Below are 25197 nucleotides of genomic sequence, written 5' to 3' on the forward strand. Positions count from 1 at the left end.
TCGCCTGCATTTCAGGAATCAGATCAATAATAAGAGGATGACTTGTTCAGATTTATACGGAAAAGGTGCCAGGAAGGTGTCGAAGGTCAAAGGTCAAGGGAGCTTTTATTACTTCCTGCTGTCTGCAGAGCAGCTGAGTTGGTTTGGCTCAAACGTGATGACAGAAAGTGATGACGGCCGCAACAGACTTCTGATAACTTATTTAACATATTCTGGGTTGTCAAGGTTTAATAAAAGTCCTAACAGCTAAATATGTCTTTATTTGAAAATGAAACAGGACTTAAAACAATTTGATTAGCCCTTAAAAGTGTAAATTTTAAACAAAAGTAATGGAGACTAATAATAAATCCTGTCTTATAATGTCAAGAAATAGCATGTTTGAATTTTTTCCTAAATTAGCTTGAATTTTATTCACCCTGTTCTCCTTCATCAAAAGCTTTACTGGCATTCCCAGCTTTTTGCATGTGTCCACTAATGTTCTGATAATCTCTCCTTGGTGATGACCTCAAAGTCTTTAAAATTCAAATACCTCTTTCCAAATCCCCCTTCAGTTTCTTTGAAAGACTCTACATGATTACAATTTGTAATAATCATACCCACTGTGCGCGCTCACTGCGTAAGACTCCACTGCAGAAGGAGAAACATGTTGTTTGGCCCGTCAGGACAAAAAATCGGCCCAAATCTTACTGCGATAAATGAGAATATTGTTGATTTGAGACCACTCTCAAGTAATACAATGGTGATGGCATTCGCAAAGGCCAATAAACTTGTAATTCTAATGAACATTTAACACTGGAATATCAAAATAAATAGACAAAGCAACAGAAATAACAAATAAAATAAATTCAAAACTGGCTAGTTAAGACCTAAGTACCAGACTGAAGACCTTTGTCATCCAGTTTTTGACAGCAGTAGAGAGAAAAAGGAGAAAAAATAAAAAATCATGCAAATGGAAATTACCAATTCAATTTTAATTTGTCGTGCATCTAATGGATATGTCGTTGTGACAGGTCTGCATGTTGTATCAGATGTATAGTGTAATAATGAGCATTTGGGCAGTTCAATAAAAAGCTGTGAAAACCAAATGTCTCTGCTGAGGAGGCTGCGTTGTTCCGTCCAGGCATCGACATTTTCCCTTCTACCTCCCCTCTTCCAAGACCTATTTCTGTTTTTGGCTCTGTAGCAACCTTTCACCTCTAACACCATGAACTGTCATTTCCACAGAAAGAAGAGGGCGAGATTCCTCAAACACCTTTTCCTTGATAATAAGACATGGCGGAACAATCACCTGGTCGGGGCAAGGAGGAACAGGCACGTTGGAGCGTTTCGAAAGCAGAGGAATGCAAGCAGCGTGTTTACAGTCCATAGGGTTCATCAATCCACAAGCTGCTCTACGGTTTGAAGAGACTGGTGGGGATGGAGAGATGGATGGAGAGATAGAAAGAGGAAGGAGAGAAGGAAGCGATGGACAGCAAGTTAGGAAAGAAAGTTGAGAAGTGGATGAAGGCGAAGAAAAAGACGGAAGAATGGAAACGGCGCCATCGACTGCCGCAGGTTTTCACTCCCTCCTGTCGTACTCCCTCTCATTGTGAGTCACAGCAGCTGCGAAACCGAAGCCTCAGGCGACGACAAAGACGAAAACTATCAGCTCTGTCACCTCTGAGTCGTGATGAAGGTGACGTGGAGTATGTTTGCGACAGGAAACACAGGGTTTAAGGAAGTGAACAAGCCAAACTAAAAAGGGAAGAGAAGAATCAGGACTTCGCTGACTCACACAACGGGAAATTGCTGAAACTGATATTAAGTATGTTTTGGTTTACATTCAAATTATTCTAATCTTGGTATTTTAATGCCAGTTTTATTATCTTTTTCAATCAAACTTCATATTAGTTCTTATTTTATCATTCATCTAGCTATGATGTAATCATGGTGAAGCATTTGGTCAGCTGACATTGTTGCACATATAATATATTAAACTTTGACTTGACTTAAGCTGCACCAGTAAAATCAAAGTAATGTATGCTGACCTTCTATTTAAAACAAATTAAAAATTTGTTTCAAAATCTTGTTTTTCAGTTTGGATTTTTAGTCAACATAAAATGATCATTTCATCTTGCAGCTACAGGCAGCAGGCGGTGCTGTAGAACGGCCCGCAGCATCACAGATCCCACACGCTACTCATAACTTGGTTTCCTACATGTTCATCCTGTGATTGACACCCAACCAATCTGGAGTATTTGTTGCCTAAAAGCTCAAACTTCTCATCTGAGCTAAACCACAGGGTTAGTTAAAGTCCTAGGAAATATAAATACACATACAGTTCAACATATTTCAATGCTTGAGAAACAAATCTTCCACCTCTGACAAAAGTACTTGCATTCTTACGATCCAAGTGTTGAGAAAACTGTGAACTCTACATCTACTCGAAATGTGTTCCTTCAGGCCCGACGTGCTTTCTGTGAAGGAAGAAGAGACGAAAATAAAGCGAGAAACCTAACATGCCCTCAACCTGACACCCTTGAAAGAACTTTTGAAATGCCTTTTGTATGAAACCTAAATGCCAACAAAACACCTGGTTGGAGATAAATGATGTTACAGTCTCCTGCAGCGCTCCAGCTGGCTCCGGCCCAACGCTGTTTGTGTAGCTCTGTTTGCGCAGCCATCCATCACAGAATATCTGGCGGCGTTCCACAGACATAAAGCTTACGGCGCCGTAAAACTCTGGTAAACATGCGCCATTTGTGCAATCTTCCGCTGGATGTCCGCGACGGCTGTTTTCGTGGAAAAGCGGGTCCGGCATAAGGATCCCAAAAAGCGTTGTCGTGTGCAGTAGATGTGAACGGTATTTAAACGTGTTTATACACTAAAACCTATCAAGTGAGTCCTTTACGCTTGTTTTCAAGGCCTCAGATGGGAAGTTTCAGGTCAGACTCCATAACTGGAGGTGAGAAACATTTTATTTATCATGAAAACGTTAAAGGGTTACTTTAGATGCTTATCTGCTCTGTGAAACAAACCAAACCCTTTGCATGCCTGTGGAGGCGCTGCACCAACAACATCTGAAGAAAGCAAAACAAAAACCTCTACAGGAGACGCTGACTTCTTCTCCTTCTGCAAACAATAATGTATTAGCGTCTGGTTTTAGCGGCTGTAGGATTTCTCTTTCGTCTTTCATAAATGACCGCAAGCCGTTTCTCCTAGCGGCGCTGGACGTACACGTTTGTTTTGGTTGCATTTACCCAGAATGCCCTGCGCCTCGGTTAACTTTCTGCTTTTGCAGAGGTTTCTGGTCCGCCACAGTGGAGCTGTGATCGAGGTTTTTGGTGCAGATTTGTTGCTCCATATCGATTTCGCATTCACACCTTCGAAAACAAACTTTGACTAAACTTGAGTTTCAGTTGGAAAGTCACAGCACAGACCAACACACTGAAAAGTTTAATAAACGTTTCTCACCGGCTGCTTGACCTCTCTTCTTGGCAGAATTTATTTCAACTGACTTTTATAACAGTTTACACACTTTCAACACTGTTTAGACAACATCTTTACTGTCTAGGCTAATGAGTATGCAGTCTGATCTTCCACCACAAACGTTGTCCTACAATCTGCAGCTCCCGAAACCGATCGTAATGCACGTCGAACGTGCATGCAGAAACCGGCGGGCAAACTCGCAAACTCTTTCCCACAGCATTCGAGCTCTGGAAGTTGGCCGAGGGGTGCGAAGGCTGGACGTGAAAAGCCACAGCAATGTCACAGCCGCTTGTCAAGGAAGAGGACAACCCAGCGACATGGACATGCCGATGCGGAGTGAGAGCGGGCGCCGGGTGGGCGAAGCACAAAATATGTTCAACCCGCAGAGGCAGAACGTCTGGGAACGTCTTCAGCGTCTGCTCAGCCTGAGACCGAGAGCGGTTGGCATGGCTACCAGGCAAGAAGTGCTGAGTCGACGTTTGGATGACAAGAGAAGACGGAAAATGCCTTTTACTCGGCTACTGTCTGAGCGCATCGTTGGAGTTTCAGATTCTATGCATCGTCTCAGAAGTTGGGCAACACGCTTCAGGTTTTCCATTTACAGTCGATGCTGCCGTCTCCAGCAAATGCTTCACTGATGACTTCAAACTCCCAACGTTTCTCTCAGCGGGTTAAATATAAACCACTAAATAAACACGTGTCCTTCATTCATTTGTTTGGTATAAGTTAGCCCAGGCCATCTAAGTAAAAACACAATGCAGGTTCTTTAAAGTGCAGACTGCTCAGATTAAATATAAATGTTCTGGAGGTAAAACAGGTTGCAACGTTAATCAAGAGAGCAGAAAAAAAAATCCAAAAACCTTTTTTTAAAATGAAATAAAATGATGATGATCATAACAAATGAAATTTCTCAGAAAGAAAATGTAAAGGTGTATGTAAAAAGAACAGCCTCTGGTGCAGGTCGTCATTCTGTAACACATTAACAAAAAGTACAAATTTAGAAGCTTTAGAAAGTTTGACTCCTGCTTTGATCCACTGCTGTGGGACGTTGTTTCCTGCCTGAAACCAGAAGGTCCCTCCGCTTCTCGAAATCGGCCCTGAGACAGACGACCACATGGGCCGCCAGAAGCATGTATGAACTCCATCTGCGCCGCATTAAAGCTGTTTGGTAAACACGCATGTGTACACACGGCGGAAGAGTTTACAGAAACTCTATAGCTCGAAGCGATCTGTGAAGTCGCACATGTGAGACGTGAACGCTGTGTACGCAAACAGGATCTGAAGGCACGGCTTGATGGATGGCACGCAAACGGGAGGCTGGACATTGTCACGGAACCACAGAGAACGCCGCGTCCTGCATGAGCGTGGCGGGCAAGAAAAATGAAGATGTTTTCCTTCCTAAAGTCTGAGAACAAGCTTCGAAACTCTCAGAAGATCTTCACGGGGTTCTCAAACTCTTTATGTCAGGTATGAAGCAGACAAGTTATTTTCAAAAAGAACATCTCCTAAAGCGCACATTAAACACTGGGGATGAACAGATGTTTGGATTGTGCAATGAAGTTTTTTATGGTATTATTTGAAGAACTGAAGGGACTTAACTTGGCTTTATGGAGCTGAAAGTCAGTATGCTTTCAAAACCTGCAGGAGTCCTGCCCCGACAAGCCGTTCTATGGCGGTTCCTCAACTCACTGTCACGACGCAAAACCTCGATACTCTTGGCTGGAGGTGTTTAAGGCAACAGAACCCGACAGGAGGAGGTCGCATTCAGCTACAGCAGGAAACATGAGACGCCAATGGGACCCATCATGTCAAGAAGATCCAAGATATGAGCTGATTAACTCACATATTCTAAGTTGATGGGGATTCTGCAGACCCGACTGGAGGTCTTCGTAGAAAGTAGTGGGTTCCCCTTCCAGATGGGAAACGTTTGAGCTGAAAGACTTGAGACTTCTTCCTTGAACTCTGTAAAGCGGCAATCAAATTCTTCGGTGGCTTTTCTACTCATGCCAAGAGCGGAGATGCACCGAAAAATCCTCTGCCAACTGGAATCGACTTATTCTTGGCTTTTCTGGTGGTCGTACAGTTTGGAAAACCAAAAATCCCATTTTCTTCTGATTGCTGGAAACTACCAATGTGCCATGATTAAAACCACTCTTTGATGTGGAAGTTGCTACTGAAGGAAGAATAATTAGAGCTGGCTATCTTCAGCATTAGGTGAGGTGAAAAACTGAAAGTCTTCCTCTTGTAATAAAGACATGAAGCTAATTACATTCATTGGGAGTCTTGATTTATTTAATTCGTGCGATGTTGAATAATTAGAACAGAAAAACCTTTTGGTTTTGTTTTTTAGCGTTTCACCCATCAGAGTTGATCGAGGGAATATTGTCTGATTTTGATATTGGGAAAAAAAATCTTGCAATCCTAACAAATGTTCATTTTTCTCTAAGATAAATCAGAATTGCTTGAATCGAGATTGGCCCGTGCTGATCTGATTAGATCGGTCAATAACAGTGATAGGTACATCTGGATGTTCAACAGCTACAGGTGACAAATTATCACAAATTTCCCAACTAGTAAAATTACAGCAGATTTATTTATCTGCAGAAGCTGAAGTGAATTTAAGTTTCTCCAGCCAATTTGTCGCTCAAAAAAATACACACACTGTCAATCAGACAATTTCTAATTGATTGCAGAAATAGGCCGAGTGTTTTACTCGTCTTTCTCTTTGGTTTCTCTGATACAAAAAGCACTTAAGTAAATTCAAAAGCTCAAACTGCAAGCTGTCAAAAGGTAATTATTTCCTCTCTTTTAAGACCAACATGTAAAGAAGGAGAAGAATCAGAAACAAGTCCAAAACTGCCAGGAGTTACAATAACAGAAATAAATGTGCGCAAACTTGTGCCAACTCAGTGTGGGATTTGATTTCCACCGGAATAAAACAGATCACTGAATAAATTAATAACGGGGATGTCAAGTCATTGGTGTTTACGATTTGTTTTTTTGTTTTTTTCCCCGATCGTAAAAATCTGAAGGCCGAAGACAGAAGGTTGGCAACCAGACTGGCAGTCTGGTTTGACGGCACGACTCAGAAGTGAGCATTAAGCTTGCAGAAACATATCGCATCTCCGCTGGTTTATTCTGAAGTCAAAATCAGATGCTTACAGAGACAGAAAGTTACATAACCTTTTTTGTTTCCCCCTCCTCCTTGTCTGATGTTAAAGAAAATGTATGTGAACAACAGAATTTGATTAAAGTAAAATCCAAAACATGTTCCAGTTGGTTTTTTTTGCAATCAGGAGCGGTTTAGATGGATTTAATCTCAGACAGTGACGGGGGAGGGGAAAGACGACAGTTAAAATCTGAAGTATTTAGGAGGAAAAAAAAGAAATTATGGGGAAAAATTGCCTTGTCATCATTTCACTGGAACTGGAAAAGTGAGCCGATAACGACAGAAACCACCTGCTTGTGTAGATTCCTAATAAGGTCTTCAAACTGATGAATTTTACAGCCTGAACACAGCATGAAACAGCATAATTATATTTCTTTTCCTCTGAAAATCAATTGAAAGACTAAAGACAAAATCGGCAGAGTTAATAAAGAATACTCCGTTCCTCCCACCAACACTCCCAGCTCGTCTCGGCTTCTGCTTGACCTTACGGGTGAAGGAAAGGAACGCTCCGCGGCCGTTCAGCAGAGCAAATGAGAGCTGAGGCCAGTAAATGTACAACCATGACTTCATCACACAGTCCCGTGACTTCTACGGACACGTTCGTTCGTCTGCGTTCGCGGCCGTTTTTGCTGCGCCGTCCCGATGCAGTTTGGTGGAGCACAAAACAACCGATACGTCCATCTGGGGTTTGACACGCGATTCCGCTTGTTTTGAGAAGTTTTTCACAAATCCAAGAAGATATTTTACCACGTGGAACATCGTGTGTCACGTAGTCTGCTTCTAGTATCAGGAGGTTTCATGGGAAAGCGCCACTTGATTGAAAACAACAAAGCCTCGCTCTGAGATGGTAACAGTGAGCGAGTTGCAGGGAAGATGCCTGGGATCCATTTGACTTTCTGCCTTCATAATAACGCACTGAAATAAGAGATGAAACAGTTTCAGACCGTCTTTTTTTTTTGCTATTTTGTTGAGCTGTGTGTCCCTCCCCTGTCTGTCTGACTCCAGTCGAACACGTCGTCTACGGTTTCTGACTCCCTTTTTGTGTCCGCTTGAGGCCTGAGGCGGCTGCCTACGACGTGATCTCACTGAAAACCGGTGATTTTAGCAAAGTGGAGCTTAGCTGCAGCAAAGCTTTGGCTCTGCAAAACGGCACATCGGCCGGTGCAAAGACTTATCAATGTTACAGTCAAGCGATGTTATCTCCAGACCTCCAGCTGCAGTCTGAAAAGACGAGAGAAAAAGTTACCTTGAGGCACTGGAAATTCTCTTTATGTAGCAACATGCCTCTGTTTCACTTTTCCCTATGAGGTCACTGTTACTTAAACCCTCCTCAGCGGGTTCATAGTCGTAAATCAGCTTTTTATCCTTACTGTCCAGATTCAAATAAAATCCAGTTGCATTTCACGCATTTCAAACATTAGCCTCATCCTCACAACTTTTCTAAATTAGCACGAAGCAACTTCAAAGGTACAACACAAACAATTCAGACAACTAATCCTGGGATCCATTTTTACCTGAAGTTGGGGTTATTTTAAGATTTGCTCAAAATGTTCATTGTTTAGGGATTTTGGCTAGCGCAGACGTTTCAAATTATTGAGCTGGAAAACGACTAAAATACTGACATTCGTGGGATGTGTAAAACAGAATAGTTGTCAAAAATGTCACCGTTTGAAATGTTGTGTTATTATTACGTTATTATTGGGTATATTTAAAAACAGAAACTGGATATTTTCCAACGCCAAACCATTGCCAGAGCTGGTGTGAACCAATAGGACATCTATGCTAACTCAGGCAGTTCTGTACGGAAAGCAGTCGGGAGAAATTCCTTCTTTTCCGCCGAGGCGGTCGCTGCATGATTGATTGCCTCTTTTATCTCTCCTGTCAATAGGTGAATCCCTGGTCAATTGTGCTCCAATAAACCCAGAGGTGATGCCCGCACCTGCATATCCATCTGTCGCCTTCCCTCTTATCTGCTATAACCTAAAACACACACACACACACACAGACAGACACACACACACGTCCAAATCCATAAACAGATTAAAATCTCGCAGGTCAGGAAATGACAAAACGGGCCAGTTTACTTTGTGAATTCATTTACTATCCTGTTCAACTCTGGAGGAGTTTGATCATTTCACTCATGCGAGTCATCTTCTCTATTTGGTCTCAAATTTAAATCTTTATTTAATTTAAAACCAAAGTGAACAAATCTGAGATTTTCAAATTCACGAGTAAAAATAAAATGCATTTTTCTAAAGTTTGCCTTTGTACCTAAAAGCATGTTTGTATTTACTTTGAATTTACTTTGAATTTCCTAATTTCAAGGTAAAGTCAAGGTTTTTCAAAAGTACAAGTTCCACTGGCAAATTACGTCAAAAGACATTTTTCACATGTCATAAGTGAAATAAGCTTCCAATAGAGCAAGTGCCTTTTCATCAATACTAAGGAAACATTGATATGAGACAAGCTCCTAAATATTTCTATAAAGCTGCATGTAATTTAGCTTTGTCTTACTTCAGGTGTCCGACACATTTGCACCAGAAACTAGACATGTTCAACTAAACACCCCAGGGCCCAAGAGTTCCTGTGAGCGGCAGAGAAGAAGAACGGGCGAAGTGGAGGAGGAAAGAAGTGGAGACAGGTGTGTGACCTCCTCCAGGAGCCATAGGGCAACGGAGGTGAGAGGTGGTGGTCGAGAGCGATGGAGGAGGTGCTCCCAGTCGCCGTGGTGGTGACATGGAATGTGCCTGCGTCCTCCTCCATCCCCCCCAGCTGAGGTTTATTGGCTGTCACCCCTCGCGGGCCGGCGGGTTGTACGCCCAGGCCTGTCCCCGCGCTGTCTGACACGCACTTCAGTTTACTAAATGCCATCTTCTGGAATCAGGAATGCATGAACAGTCCGACAGGTTGGAGGAGGGGGAAAAAAGTGCTGCCAACGAAATAGATGGAAAAGTACGCAAATGCTATGAAATATGCAGATAATAAGCTTACGCTGTATACATAATACCATAGGCACCTCCACACCTTTACACAGGCCAAGAGGACAAACATGCTGGATGTTGACATTACCGCCTGCCACTGGCAGCATAGTTTGGGAAATCTGTGCATTTAGAGAAGAAAAATATGAGCAAACACCAGAGTTCACGTCAAGTTGACAAACGAAGCCAAATTTGCCTTTGATAAGGAAATCCTTACCCTAAGCTGAATGGGAGATGTCAGCTACCATAACAGCGCTCAACATCTGCCACTCAACCCTCTGTGTGTGTGTGTGTGTGTGTGTGTGTGTGTGTGTGTGTGTGTGTGTGTGTGTGTGTGTGTGTGTGTGTGTGTATGTGTGAGTGTGTGTGTGTGTGCGTGCGTGCGTGCGTGCGTGTGTGTGTGTGTGTGTGAGTACGTCTGTGTCATCGCAGTTTAGGAGCATACAAGACTTTTATGTTCAAGCACCGAGCCATGAATCTTTCAGCTGTGTCAAACGGCTAATAAGGTTGAAAAATAAAATAAAATAAAAGTTGCCGCAGGCAGTGTTTAGTGCAGCCCTCAGTTCTATTAGACGATGAGTGATGACAGAGAAAATCACGTAAGGTAAACTGCTCTGTGCCACACCCATGGCTTTTTTGTGCAATAAAGGAAAGTATGTAGAAACGTCCTTTGTTGCAGTGAATTTATGCTTTTTTCCCCCCACCACTGCAACCCATTACACCTACATTGCTCCAAGGCAGCAGGCCAACCTCGCACCGACGCTAACATGATGCTAACGCTAGGTATTTGTGTTTCTTAGACACGTTGCATCAATTAAAGTAGAGGAAGTAAATTTAAAATGAAAATACGTTTTCGGTTCATCTATGAACATGTTGAAGTTTATGTTGCTTGATTAAAACAATTTAATTTGGGGGGGTTGAAGCTTCATGTCTTTTGTTTAAAGAATTTTTTGCACAGATTTTATTCATATCAAAATACCTGAACAGATTTAAATTCACCTTCTCATCTGCTTTACGTCTAGTTTTCCAATGGCTTAATGAAGTCATACAACTCGGTTAATGCTTGTTGCTAATGCTAGCTAATGCTAGCAACAAGCATTAACCAGCTGCTATTGGTTAATGCTGATGCTGGACATCAGAGTTTCACAGCAAAACCTCTTTCTAGTTTTAATGCATATCAGCATAATAAAAGTGAATCAAATTTTAAGGAAAAGCGACAGGTAGAGTTGTGTGTTTTTGTCTTCTGCTTACAGAAGGTAGAAATTTTAAATTGATATGCTAATTTAGCTGCTAGCAGCAATTTAGATCCGTTAAGTTGCTTCATGAAAGCAATTTGACTTATGTTTAAAGTCGACCTGAGATGGTATGATTATTGGATTTCTCTTGACTTCTTGTGGTGTGTGTTTTGAGTTGTTTTGGGACAGCATTTGCTAGAATCAAGCTAATGTTAGCTATTTCTGCTTGTTTCCCAAACGTCTTCATGGATTCAATGATTTCAGAGTAGTGAAAGTAAATCTGAGTTAAGGTAAAACTTGCTTTCAGCATGGCTGAGTAAAAACATTTGAGTTTTACTTTCTCTAAACCATTTGCTAGCTTCACTACACTGTGCTAATTCAGAAAAAAGTTGCTAGAATAATGCCACCATTTTCCAAACTGTTTCACAACTTTAAGTATCAAGGCTGTCACTAAATTAAAGCCCATGTATGGTTTGAGAAACACAGTTTTCTTTACTGAACTGCCCTAGATGTAAATTTTAAGTCACTTCATGATGACATTTGGTGACAGTTGCAGGGACACTGCTCATCTTTGTTAGCTAAATGTAGCATTTGCATTGGGCCTAATTCCCTCAATTTCAATGATCTTCATCAGTTTCTTAGAGCTAATATTGGTGTTGCTACTCTATCCTGCCAACGGCTGAAACTGCTCTCAGGTCAGTCAGTGAGCAATCTATTTTTAGGCTCACACTGAATAAATATGTAGGGCAACCAGGCTCTGTTGACAAACACCCGGTTACAGGACACCGACAACCGCTGCAAAACTCCGCAACTCCTTCGCCGTGGACATCAGATGGTAAAACGTTGTTCTGATGAAGCTTTTAGACGACAGTCGGGAGTTTACGTTCCGCCCGGAAGCCGCCACGTTCTGCAACGCGGAGCTGGCACAATGATCAACTGTCCTTCCTCATTAGTGGCCCTCAGAGGCCACTTTGGCGGCGAGGCACAGAGCCAGAGGACAAGTAGAGGCCCTTCAATTAATAACGACTGAAGTAAAAGCTAAAAGCACGGGATCTGAGGGCAAAGTTAAGGGAATGGTGCCAGGTGGTTTGATGCTGCAGTTCAGCTGAGTCAGAGCTCAGAGGAAATCCTGGCAACAACATTTACAACGATTTTTAAATCTTATAAGCCAACTATTTTTTTTTTCCAATTCTTTCAAAACCTTTTAATCTGACATCAAGTCAACGACGTTAGAAACAGATGACAAGAACCCCTTTGTTGCACGTGCCAAAAGTTGCCTTACGCTTGCCCAGAGTGCCACAGTCGAGCATGAGTTAGCAGAGGAGAAACTGGGCCAGGGTTAGCGAGTTAAGACGCAGCGCTGCCAGCAGCGCTTCAAGGCAGCCGGCCCAGGCGGTTTTATGGACGAGAGCCACGGGACGGCGTGACCCAGTCCCCGAAAATACCCGCCGCCCCCCTGTGGGGGACTTTAAACGCTCCCACATAAACACGAGTCTCGGTCGCGCCGGAAGTTCTGCTCACAAAACACCTGAAGAGTTTCGGGGGGGGAAAGGATGCAGAGGAGTTCACAGAGGGGTCTTGACGGTGTTTTTCGCACGTCTTATAGAAGCTGCAGAGCCACAAAGCAGCAGGGAAAGACGCAAGACTCTGCAGCAGAGATGGACGGCTGCAGGTTCGCATCTCAGATGACGAATGGTCTTCAACGAGGGTTCAACCGCAGGCCACGGCTAACCGCTAACAGCCTCACAATCAGCTACAAAGCGCAGTATATTACACTTGACCTGTGTGGTATTTTGGCCTCTGGGGAGGCCTACAAGACAAATTAGGGAGATAATGTGATTTATGGCAGCTGTGGGACGACAGTGACGGACAAAAATGTATCAAAGGATGCTTAAGCAAACCCCCCCCCCAAAAAAGGAAGAAAAAAAGTCTTCTTTTGACCTGATGATTGTACACAATTGAAAAAAAGGGAATATCCGGATTTCAAACATTTTTTCCGCATAAAACTTTAATAACTGTGCCATGCGAGTTTACTCAGCCGATATCTCAAAATAAAATTAAGTGTATTCCCTTCTGAAGATACCTAATTTCTCAACTCTACCTCAAACAGATTTAGCCTTTTTGTTTTGGTTTGCCCTCAAATTATATTTTTTTGCACTTTGTTTATTTAGGAAAAAGTTCATGCATTTTCCTTATTATTGTCTTTGTATACACGCATCGGAAGTTTTGTTTTTAAAGATTTATTTAAGCTCAACTAAACTGACTTTAGAGAAAAGGGACACACTTTTTTTTTTCTTTTTCAAACTACTCCTTTCATTCAGAGTTTTTGTTTATGTTAACATGTGACATGTTCGTTTTAAACTGTAAATAAATTAACAAGCAATTTAAAAAGTAATAAGAAGAAAATGGAGATCGATCTACTTTCTAAAGAAGATTGTGATCGAACAGATTTGTTGCCGAAATCGCATCCAAAAAATTAAGAAAAGAGGAGCTGAAAACACGCGCATGCCACACTTTTCAGATTAGCGCTTGTAAAACAAATTTGAAAAACGTGTAATTTTCCTGTGCGCGCCTTGTGTTGGTCACATTAAGTCCCATCAAATTCATTCAGGCTTGAACACTTTTGGCAACGCACAGCGACAATACAAACAAAGATGGCTGCTTATCTAGCTCAATGGAGCATAAAGACTTTTATCTTTCCAAAATATTACAAGGCAAACTAATTTTCAGGAAAAAAAAAATAAAAAAAACAAATGTATTAATGGAAAATCCTCCAGAGAGATTAAGTCTGTATGTACAGCAATAAGCTGCGGCTTCGCACGTTGTTTTCCGAAAAACAAATGACATCATCACCTTCAGTCAGCTGCTCCAGCCGAGCCGTCACAAAACAGGGAAGGAAGTGAACACCCAGTGGCTGAAAAGATTATTCAAAAAGCCCAAAAGGAAAGTTGATCCCATGCATTATAGCCAGGTGTTCGAGTGGAGAACATAAGACCGTCCCAATTACCCGGCTTGCGGAGGAGAAGAAGAAGAAGAAGAAGAGCGAGAGAGAACGGTTGATACCACAGGTGGAAAAAACAGAGAGGAAGTATTCGTAATTACAGGGACAGGCCGAGACACAGTGAGGCGGTAATAGCAGACAATGACTGAAGCATCTGATGTGCCAATGATAGAGTTCCCATCTCGGTCGCCTGCAGCTGGTGCCTTGCAGGAGCTATTTGGGAAGAAATGGTTGGAATCTCCGGGTTGAATCCCCTGAACTTCATTCATTCACACCATCTGTAAGGAACTGGGAAAAAGCTGCAATTTTCCGCCTCAATGCATCCAAGTTGCATGACCTGGCTGCAGTATTTACCTTTCTTTAACAAACAGACACACTGTCACATTAGCACCAAAAACAGAATCCGACTATTATGATTTTATGGCCAAAACAGAGAGACGCACAACGTTAGATGCATTTCCATTGTCCAAACAACGGCACAATTTGAAATTGTGAAAATAAATTTGCTTCATGGAAACATGGCAATTTATAAACAAAAAAAAAAACTCTTGTTTTTTGACGAAAAAGCTAAATAAAACAAAATGTTTCTCGTTGAATGAGAGCACAGAAACAGCCACTCCAGGCAAAAGATTCACAGTTATTAGCCGTTTTCACGGATATTTAAACTCTAATTTGTTGGTTTTAGTAAAAATGTCTGAATGCTGGTTGTTTCAACAGAGCTGAAGACAAGCTTTTCAAATGAGCTCAGTTTGAAGTGACACCAGCATGCCAAAGGTAAAGCTAAACTGCATAGTGCACACATAAGGAAAATTGTGGCGAGGTTTACAATGGACGCTGGAGGACACTGGGTTTTTGTGTAGATCGGTTCAAAATTATACCAGTTTAATCTTAATTTCGGAGAATGCCAGGTGCCCCCGATCTAACCCGAGGTGCCAGATGTGGGACTAAACACGGACGCCGGCTTGACGTCGGGAAAGAAAGGCAAGAAAGGGAAGCATGAAAGACGGGATCCAAGAGAAACCCCTGCAAACAAAACAGTGGAAATGTAATCCCTCTCAAGTGCAAACAAGCCTGATGATTGGGAGGCACATGAGGGGGGCTGAATGGATCTGGCACGCCGAACAAGCCAAGGCATCACTCTCACTGAGCATCCAGGCAACGTGAAGCTGCCCCACCTCAGCTAACTTCTGTCAGAGCTTCACGAGTTCCTGAGGAAAGATGACAGGATTCCACCTCCCTCCCTTTTATGACAGCTGGCTGCTGTTGCTCATCTTCCTCTCATCAAAGTCAGCAAAAGCATACAGCTCTATGAGCTGCAGAGCAGGCGGCGGCTTGCTAACGGGTCACTGCGGCTACAACCCTTGCCCCCCCCCTCCCCGTTTCGTGCTCAGACGCACTCTGACCTCTGAGGTCACCGCGACCAATCGGCGGACAAACTGACAGCGGTGGCTCCGTCTAAAGAGCAGGGGGTCAGGAGGGCCTGGATGCTTACTCTGTCCTGGTACAGAGTTCTGTAAATTCAGTACATTTATGTCTGCGTTTAAAATTATTCAACTCATTTCAGCACTGCTTCTTAATACCAGATCGGTATTGTCGGATGTCAAACCTCTGACATCGGTATCGGTATCAGAAGTGGAAAAACGTGGATCGGTGCGTCCCTCGTGAAAAGCTCGCTCTTTGATCTTCGCAGTGCCGTTTGTTCGCTGACGTCCTCTGACAGACCTCAGAAGGCCTTCGCGCCACAGCTGGCTTTAGACCGTCTGTGGGGGAGCAGCGCGCCTGAATCGTTTCATACCACTGGGTATTCCCCCGCGTAAAACCAAGCTCAAGATGTCTTTTCTCACACCTGCACCGACACATTCACAAACACAGGATTTTATAGGGACTGGGGAGACATGCTCCACTGCTTGCGTGAACCACACAGGTCGCAGACTCTTAGATGTGGGTCTGGGAGAGGAACAACAGAGGCCTTTTGAGAGCATGTTAAAGCTGCTCTATGTGGTTTATAGGGTTCCTAATACGCCCTGCGACAAAAGTGTTTGGACTTCTCTCCGAGCAAAGATTGGCCATGAATTTGGTGCACCGTCTTCCCTGAGACGGCATCCACAAAAATAGGAATAAAAAAAGGGAGGAATGGAAACGGTCCGGGTGAGTTCAAGAGCCAGACTGAAAGCTGAAACGGAGCAGCAGCATCCAGTCAAACCAAACATCCAGCCCTCCTTCTCAGATCACATTTGAGTGGATACCCCGCTGCGTCTCCACTCTGAACACCATCAGAACTTTATCGTAAGCGGTTCTTCTGACCCACAGCGTCAAGACTCATTGGGGTTTTCAAAACGAAACGTCATAAACGTCTCTGCACACTTTCCTTTTGCACATCAGCCAGACCAAGAAACATGTTGTGTTTACAGCAGAACATGTCAAATTTAGAAATCTGAACATGGGATTTCGTCTGACTGAGGGAAACCAAACAACAGCAACACAAAAGCTAAGCAAAACTAGCTTGGATTCGCTCTGAGGATCAATCGGTAAAGAACTGGCTGTTGGAGGGGAACTAATGAGTGGACGGGCGCCTGAGAGAATGAAATCAGAGAATGGGGGACCCACAAATCAACCCCTGACTATCAGCCCTCCCTCTGGAATGTTCCACCCTGTGGCACCTGCAGGGAGCGGGAGACAAGTCTCACCAAGCTGCAGAGGGATCCGGGGGGAAAAGATGGGGGCAGAACTGTTTTGGGAACCAAAAAGTGACATTCACATTTTAAAACTGACACTGAATGTAAACTTAAACACAAGTAATGAAAACCTGAAAGGGTCCGTTTATATGTGTAAATCCAACAAATGACGAAATCGAACTTCAAAAACGGTTAAAAGATGATTCATTATAGCAAGTTTCCTTCTCCTTCGGATCCATAATATCAGAAAATTAAGGAATTGCAACATTATGTCTGGAAAATGCGACTCTTGTTGACATCGGTTAGCTTTGGTTCCTCAACCGGTTGGGGAAATTAACAAATGTTAATCGCAAGTTTCAAACAAAGCTACCGAACACCCTCGCACACACGCAGAGTCAGGTTTGTTCCCCCAGTTTGAAAAAGTAAAATAAAAATATTTAGGCTAAATATCCATGGTATCGTCACAACAAATAAACAGCACTCTGATATGTAACACTAACACAAATATTGTCATTTGTGGAGTTTGTGATGAGCCAGAAAAGCGTCTTCTTTTGGAAATACCAAAAAATCCCCACAGCATGATCCTGCCGCCACCGAGTCGGGCTAAATAAGCCCCTTTGATTGCCCACTTCATAACTAAATCTCGACCTTATTGGAGAAATTTGCTCAGACGTCTGACACGTTTCAACAGAGTTTGTCTCAGAATACGTGGTTGGATGATTTTGTTCTCACTTGCAAAGTCGTCGTGTCGACTCCGAGTCAAACTCCGATTGCATTGATTTTTTCTCAAAACACAAACTTTGGGCTTCACTTACAAAGGATGCAACTTACATGCCTATAGGCACAGACCACCCAAGTAATGTATCAATCAATGCTCTCACACATCTATTCAGTTGACCAATTACACACACACACACACCACACACACCACACACACACACACACACACACCCACACACCCCCCACCCCCACACACACACCTCCCCACACACACACACACACACAACAAAACAATCAGGGAGGTGGTGCTGGGGGTGGAGGGCTCAATTTAAAGTCAATGCAGCTCCATCAGCTGATTTATGTTGAAACACAGGAGGTTTTCCATCACTCTGCCTACTTGGCTTTCAGCTGATAAATTCCTCTTATCTGGCATTTTTTTCATCTTTTTTTTCTTTTTTTCTGTCTTCAATTGAAACTCGGATATAAACCCAGTTATTAATCACCAAACAAATACTATTTTAACCCTTTCTGAAAAGAATGAGACCTGAAAAACGTGGAAAGAATGAATCCGTTTTGCTTTTCTTGCACAGCTGGCCAGATGTTCATTAGTAAACTATAGAAACATTTCATCTAATTTTCTACACCAGTAGATTCTTGTTGCTTTAAGCGGGCAATGCTGGTAAATTGACCAATCATTAAAACGCCTCATATAGAAGCAAATATTAGACAGTCGTGTCACAATTCAACCTCTTGATGGTTTTTTCCCCCAGCCCCCGCCATGATGCTGCCACCACCTTGTTTCGCCCATTACAAATTGTGTTTTCCTCCATCTCTCCTAATGATCATTCATCTGCCGTCATTTTCATGACTTTAGGTTTCACGCCGGGGAGGCCCAGGCCAGAAAGAGGCAGAGAAAACACAAATGTATGCTGGCGAGCTAAAAGGTGTGGCTTAGACAAATCCTGTAGCGCTAATGAACCTCGTGAATATTCATCAGGAGGGCGGGGCTTGCAATGCAAATGACTGTGAGCGGGTCAGCTCAAACCTCGGCTGCATTCACGGCGCCCAGGGCGCCCTTAATAAGCTTTCCATGAAGTGATCCGCAACTGGGACAGAAAATAGAAGCACTAATTCAACAACATGAGCAACTAAAGTGCCATGTGACACTCATTGAAACCAATTCCAAACTGTGAAGGAAAAATAAGAAAAACTTTTTAAAAAATAAACAAAATCTTGGTTTTAAAACGTGTGAGAGCGGCTCGCGGAGCACGCGGAGAGCCGCTTCACCTGCAGGACCAACAGCAGCCTAAAAAACAACCGGTACTTACTCCGTGCGTAGACCTCAGCGCGCAGGAGACAGTCAGCACACAGATCCTGCAACGGAGAGACATTTTTGGTTTACTTTATAAGACTTATGTGAGGGAGGTTTTTTTTGTTTGTTTGTTTTTTTTTTTTCTGGCAGATGACCTGCACTGGAGCTGTGATCGTGCACCGCACAACCTGCGTGCTTGGGGCATCATGAGTTCGCAAGGGGGGCTTTTTTTTTTTTTTTTTTTTTTTTTTTTTTTGCATCAACAACAAAAACAAAAAGTAGAAGAGGAGAAGTATTCTTACAGGAATTTCATTTTGTTATCCGCCTGGCTGCCACAGACTAGATCCCCCTCTCGTCACCGGCACGAAGCACCTCAAACGCGCTCATCGGCGGCTCCAGAACCTCCACTCCTGTGTCATCTGCACGGAGAGAAGAGGAGACAAAGTAGTCCCTCCGCCGACACTGAGAAAAGCCCTTCGCAAGTTCCGCGCTCGCGCGCGCTGCGAATATAGCACAAAAAAAAGAACAAAAAAAACAGAGAGAGAGAGAAAACATGAACAGAAATGTGGCCAAGAAAGTAAGGAGTTTGTTCCCACTCACCGAAGTCAAAGCGGTGCAGAAGCTGCTGCGCTCTCCGAGCTGCTGCGCTCTGGGCTCAGAGGCGGAAAGCAGCGGAGTGGCGGAGGAGGGGCCACACGTTCAAACGCACACACACACGCACGCGCGCCTCCTCACGCACACATGCACGCAACCTCACACACACACATACTCACGTCGCACGTGTCAGCGCTTCCACAACCGAGAATGCAAAAAGCACACCATCTGAAATCAAAGCTGAAAGTCTCTCTGCCATCAGCAGTGGTTCGCGATTATACCATAAAAAAGTGCCAAAACTTTTTTTTTTTTTTTTTTTTTTGCATGACGATAAAAACCACAGACTGAACAATTGAGTTGTTTTTTATTTTTGTTTTTTATGTATGTGGTTTTTCTTACCATTTAATATATGTTAGTGTTGCACAAATTCTTGCCAGGTGAGCAAAAAAGCACATAAAAACTTCTTTTTTTTTGTATTTCATTTATTTATTTTTTTAATTGTTCTCTTCCTGTTATCGTGATCTAATTGTGAAGCGCCACAAAGCGGGTCTGTTTGTACTCCACACACAGTCCTGCTGAGTTACTCAAGTTGCAGACAGTCCTCTTTTAGCGCCAGCGCTCTATTTTTATTCATCTTGACCTGAGCCTTCAACGCTGTTTTCAACAGCCTGTTGATGTGTCTCTTACGCGGACAAAGTCATAAAAGATACATCTCAATAATGGATCATCTGAAAAGAAGGATCTCAGTAGGTGATTTTTGTCTTTTTTTATACATATATGTATATGTGAGTCATCTCCATTTGCTCTAACATCCGAGTTAAAATGTGCATAGAAAAAAAAACGATCAGGTGTGAGGTTCCTCAAGGCTGTACTCTCGGGCCACTTTACTTCAATGTACGTCCCACTGCATAACCTCTTTCCTTTCACGTACCAATCTAATAAATCCATTTATTTATTTATTGTCACATTACCTTGTTCGAGTCAACGTGACAGGATGTTAATAAATTATGTTTTTTTTTGGTGCCCAAAACTGTTATCAAAGCGAAAGACCAGCATTTGTTTATCACTTCATCTATTGTTTTTGGCCCACTAATAAAGAACGTGTCTGCTCATTGTTCATGTCTGTTCATAACAATAGTCAGAGAAACATTTGAAGAGTTTTCAAGTTTGGGCCGAAAGTCCTGAGTTTTGATTCGCGCGGCTCGAAACTGGAACCAAAGCGGCCAACTGCACCTGCGAGCAAACAGATGGCAATCTGGAGATCCACGCCGTGATTTGACTGAGCCGCAGCCTCCGCGACACGTTCGGCTCACCTGTCACCCGCGTCATCCCCATCCACCTGCAAACGGATCAAAAGTGGAAAAAAGGGGGCGACCTTTAAAAATCGCACAGGAATGCAACATGCCCAGACTTACAAAAAATTTTAAGGGAAAATGTCAAAACACTTTTTTTTTTCCACGCGCATTTTTTTTTGGGGGGGGGGGGTGGGGCAAAGTTGTATCCATCCGCGCGCATCCGGACTGGATAAAGTTTGTTTCTTTTCACTTGAAACCCGATCTGAAATGAATGATCCACACCTGAAAGTACTTTTTGCATCAGGTTATATACATATATATATTTGATATTTTTGCACTGTTTTTTTTTTTTGCTCTGTTGCAAGATGCATGCGGAGCACAAAATCACTGCGCTCCAGAGTGTCGGAGTCGCCGCACATCCGGGGGTGGGCAAGTTGCTAGTCGAGGGGAGGGAAATGGAGTGGAGAAGTGGGAACGAGAGAGGAGAGAGAGGGGAAGGTGGGGGAGGCAGGCGGGGGTGAACTGCAGAGGCGCACCGTGCCAGAGCCTGGATCACTACAGGATCTCGCTGTGTGAGCGCAGCAACAGCCGCGGGAGCGGGGCCGCCTATCTGCTCACACTTTTCCGCGTCCCCGAGCCTGCAGACGGAGTTTGGCGCACAGAGACATGACACGCACATAGAGAGACGCGTTCGGTGCTCGGTAACGCAGGTGGATCGCGGTTTTACTCCTGCGAAGATGACCCGAGGCTTGAGGCGCCTGCGACAGCCTGCCTGGGTTGTGATTTGGCTCGTACTGTACGCCGCCGTGCAACTGTCCGACTCTGCGGTAAGTGCGCTTTTCTGTTTGCGGGGGTTTGTTTTCCCCTCCTTGCACAGATTTTTATGATTGTTGTGATTCTGGTGGGGGGGATTTTTGTGTGTGTGTGTTGTTGGGTTTTTTATTTATTTTTTATTGGTGGGAGTGGATGGGGGGGCCCAGGACCCACGCAGCATGATGAGACACGCCGCGCTCACCGAGCCGGCGCCGGGACGGACTCCGCCGCTTCGAACCGAGTCCGGATAAAACATAAAAAAGAAAGAGAGCGAAAGAGGGAGAGACAGAGACTTGCTTCGTAAACACCGTCCGCGATGCTCGCATGTCAATAATAAGCCATGCAATCCGCGCGTTTGCGCTTCTTCCCCAACTTTTGGTGCACCGCTTGTTCACCACGAGAGCAGCCTCTTTGCTTTTGTAGCTTTCATGGCAGCTAAACTTCCCTCCCCCCCCAACACACACCCACCCTACCCCCTCCCTCCTGCTCTCAACCCCGGACCAGGGCTGCATGAGCTCCGGGAGAGGAGAGGAGGCAACCTGCAGCAACATCCCAGCCAGGGAGCAACTCGCCCACATTCACACTTCTTCTCTTCTTTTTTTTTCTTTGTGCAGATTGCATGTCATTCCACGCAGTGTGAAAGATTCAGGAAAATGAAATAAATAAATAAATAAAAATCTACACATCAAATTTATAAAATCTTGCAGCATTTTGAGTGAGTAAATTGAGTAAATTGCAGTGAGTAAATTGAAACTTCAGCTAGTTGAGGCTGATTCTCCTTTTGCAATATTCTTGTTCCGTTTAGCATCTGTTAGAGGGATAGCAAGCCTGCAGGGAACCACCCCGGAACCCCCCTTAGATTCGTCCCTGCCCCAGACGCTAAAAATCTGACCTCCCCTGCCATCTTAACGAGGACATCTTTCTGAAGTTCCTCCTTACACATGATCTGGATTCAGGACGGAGGTGTGTGTTATCTCTTGACACCCTGCGGACAAAAATGACTGAATGCCTCTCATGTCATGTTTCAGCAGCTCTCTCTCTCTCTCTCTCTCTCTCTCTCTCTCTCTCTCTCTCTCTCTCTCTCTCTCTCTCTCTCTCTCTCTTTTCCACATATTGGATGTTCCCACCTCATTAATAATTCAGAGATTCTGCTGGATGATAATCCCGCCCATAATCTAGCTCTGTCCAATCAAGCTTGCTCTCGTTTCTGCTCCTATTCTTCTTGTTTTTTTTAACTCCTCCCAGAGACTTTTCTTGCATCCCCCATAACTGAAGCATCAGCTTGTTTACATAACATGCAATACGCGATTTAATATTTCGTTTAAATATTTTTTGAAATATTACATTTCAGTCACGATTGTGCAAAGCTATATATATATATATATATATATATATATATATATATATATATATATTATATATATATATATATATATATATATATGTGTGTGTGTGTGTATATATATATATATATATATATATATATATATATATATATATATATATATATATATATTTTTTTTTTTTTTTTTTTTTTTTTTTTTTCAAGAATTGCCTTGGTGTATTTAACTTAATGTATGCGGCCCTTTCAGTGCATTCTCCAGAAAACTGGTTTTTGGTTGTATTGTAAAAAAATTCACAAAATAAAAAAAGAAGCACATGACTGGGATGAGATCTGCTTCACATTTATTATTCTCCATAAAAGTAGGCTGAAATTGCATCCGCTTCAGCAGGAATATGGGTTGTGAGGAAGGTGGTGCTGAAAGTAAAGGGGGGCAAAAATAAAATAAAATTCAGTGAAAGTGAAAGTGCGTCGCTGGATTTGAGAACAGATGTTTGAGTCTCGTACTTTTTCACTGACCGTATCAGCGAGTTTATTTTCGTCAGAGTAAATATATAAGCAGACCTTGAATCCAGTGTGAGTCAAGGAGAAAACCATCTTGCAGCAGTGGAGATGTTGGAGGGAGTCTGGTCTCACTGACTCCCTCTAGTGGCGGCTGGCTGCGTGCACAACACTCGTCAAAGCTCACTGAGTTACCTCACTGGATGCAACATTTTTAAGTAATTGCTCATTCACTTTGATGCACAAATGGCATTATGGGTAGATACATCACTTTCCAGGAGGAAATCCTATGAAACTCCAAACTGGGGGAAGCTGATGTATTTCAGCAGATTTTCATCACAAATCTTTTCGCAGACTGTTTCCTTTCCATTTCAGAACACAAAAGTTGTAATAAAAAGAGAGCGTCACGCACCACTTGTGCTCTGAGAATTAAAGCCGGCTTCAATACGAATCTCCTCAGCGCCAGGTGAGCGAGTTCAGCTGTAATGTACACTCCAAGGTTCTTCCTTTGAACTCCCTGCAAACCACAACACACACACACACACCCTTGGTTCGGAAGCTCGCTCCCCTGCGAGCGCATGCGCGCCCCGACGTGGGTTCCCTCACCTTTACACGTGACCTGGAGCCCAGGTGGAGATAGAGGTGGAGGAGGTCGACTGTTTGCACTTAGTCATAACATCCGCGCAGAGATATGTCGGCGACGTATGCAGCAGATAACAGATTATGCCTTCCAGAGGAGGAAATCTGTACATTCTCTCTTTTTACGGCATTTCTCATTTGTTTGTTTGTTTGGTTTGGTTTTTTTTTCATCATGATTTTTCTTTTGTCCCCTGGTAACGCTTTTTATTTGTCTGCCATCAAATGACCCTCCTCTGTCTTGTTTAAACGTCTATACTTTGTAAATAACACTTTCAAAGCGCATCTTTTATTCCCTGCAAGTTCTATGAACGAGTTTGGCGGCTCTGACTTGACGGGTTTGGTTTTTGTTTTTGTCACCAGATGACATGGCTTTAAAGGTAGAATAGACATTAGCCCGCATTGTTTTGTGTTCCTGGTGTTTCTTGGTTATTTTTTTAAAAAAGCTGTAATAACTCAACATGTATTTTATTTTGAGTAATTTCAAGATTATGGTTGAAATTGGGATTGGAATCACATCGTGACCCAAAGCATCAGAGCGAAACCTGACGAGAATAAACCCGACTTTGCTGAATGTAGCAGTGGCATAAAAGATACTGATACTGCTAATCAGGCTAAACAATAGAGCTTTATTTCCTTCCTCACAAGTCGAGAGCCTGACTAGTTTACATTAGCTTGTTACGTAGCTGTCTGGTAATTTTACTGACAGACATGTTTGCAAGCTTGTTGCTAACGCTCGTTTCCAAGCAGTTTCACTATAAAAATTCCAGTGCGGCAAAACCACACCTGTAATCAACTTGTAATTAAAAATAAATGTGCAATTAATCTAAAAAAAAAAAAAAGAAACTAACCTGATTGCTTGAATTCAGCTTTGAAGAAAAGAACTGGAAGTCTACAGTGAAAAGATCATGAACAGAAACATAAATATTATTAGCCCTCCCGCGACTATAAGGGACTCTGTGCGCAGTCCAGCAGGGTAGCACTGACCCCGCGAGCGGCCTTTACAGTGATTTGTTTTTCTGTGTGTGGTTTTGGGAACTGACGGTCTAACGGGACAACTCCCTGCTTCCCTGCTGTCCGGCTGTGACATCTGCTGCTCTCCTCCTGAGCGCTACGCTAAGGGCGTGGGAGGGCGCAAAAACATGTATATTTAAACATGAGCTAGTTGTGGCATCCAACAGAGCTCAAAAGTTATCATGTGGTGTAGTTAGTGCTCAGGCTAGATAAGGCACGCGTCACTACCATTTTAAACACCGTCACACTTTATTCCCACTGCACAACGCATCATTTGACAATGTTGGCGACCGGATGAGATGAACTCACAGGCCGGATATGGCTGCGCAGCCATCATTTGATGATCTCTAGCCCAGAGGTTAAGACTCACAATGTGGTGTCAATGAACTGCGGATGCCACCCGTATTAGCAGGTGGACAAAAGAGAGCTAAGACTAACACCAAA

General features: G+C 43.2%; 2 protein-coding genes across 5 annotated transcripts in view; one reads left to right on the forward strand and one right to left on the reverse strand.

Moving 5' to 3' along the window:
* Positions 1-19241, reverse strand: part of col4a6 (collagen, type IV, alpha 6) — a 106667-nt gene extending 87426 nt beyond the window's left edge. For all 4 annotated transcript variants that reach the window (XM_055021290.1, XM_055021289.1, XM_055021288.1 and 1 more), the window contains exons 1-3: positions 19159-19241; positions 18861-18977; positions 18575-18620 (exon numbers count right to left, since the gene is read on the reverse strand). In XM_055021290.1, the coding sequence (XP_054877265.1) occupies positions 18575-18620; positions 18861-18871 (57 nt within the window). In that variant the 5' untranslated portion in view covers positions 18872-18977; positions 19159-19241. The remainder of the gene's footprint in view (positions 1-18574; positions 18621-18860; positions 18978-19158) is intronic.
* Positions 19242-20957: 1716 nt separating this feature from the next.
* Positions 20958-25197, forward strand: part of col4a5 (collagen, type IV, alpha 5 (Alport syndrome)) — a 49700-nt gene continuing 45460 nt past the window's right edge. The window contains exon 1 of the mRNA XM_055021291.1: positions 20958-21274. Coding sequence (XP_054877266.1) covers positions 21185-21274 — 90 coding nt within the window. The 5' untranslated portion in view covers positions 20958-21184. The remainder of the gene's footprint in view (positions 21275-25197) is intronic.

The sequence above is a fragment of the Poeciliopsis prolifica genome, unplaced genomic scaffold, assembly GCF_027474105.1.
Source record: "Poeciliopsis prolifica strain line A6 unplaced genomic scaffold, Auburn_PproV2 SCAFFOLD075, whole genome shotgun sequence".
NCBI lineage: Eukaryota > Metazoa > Chordata > Actinopteri > Cyprinodontiformes > Poeciliidae > Poeciliopsis > Poeciliopsis prolifica.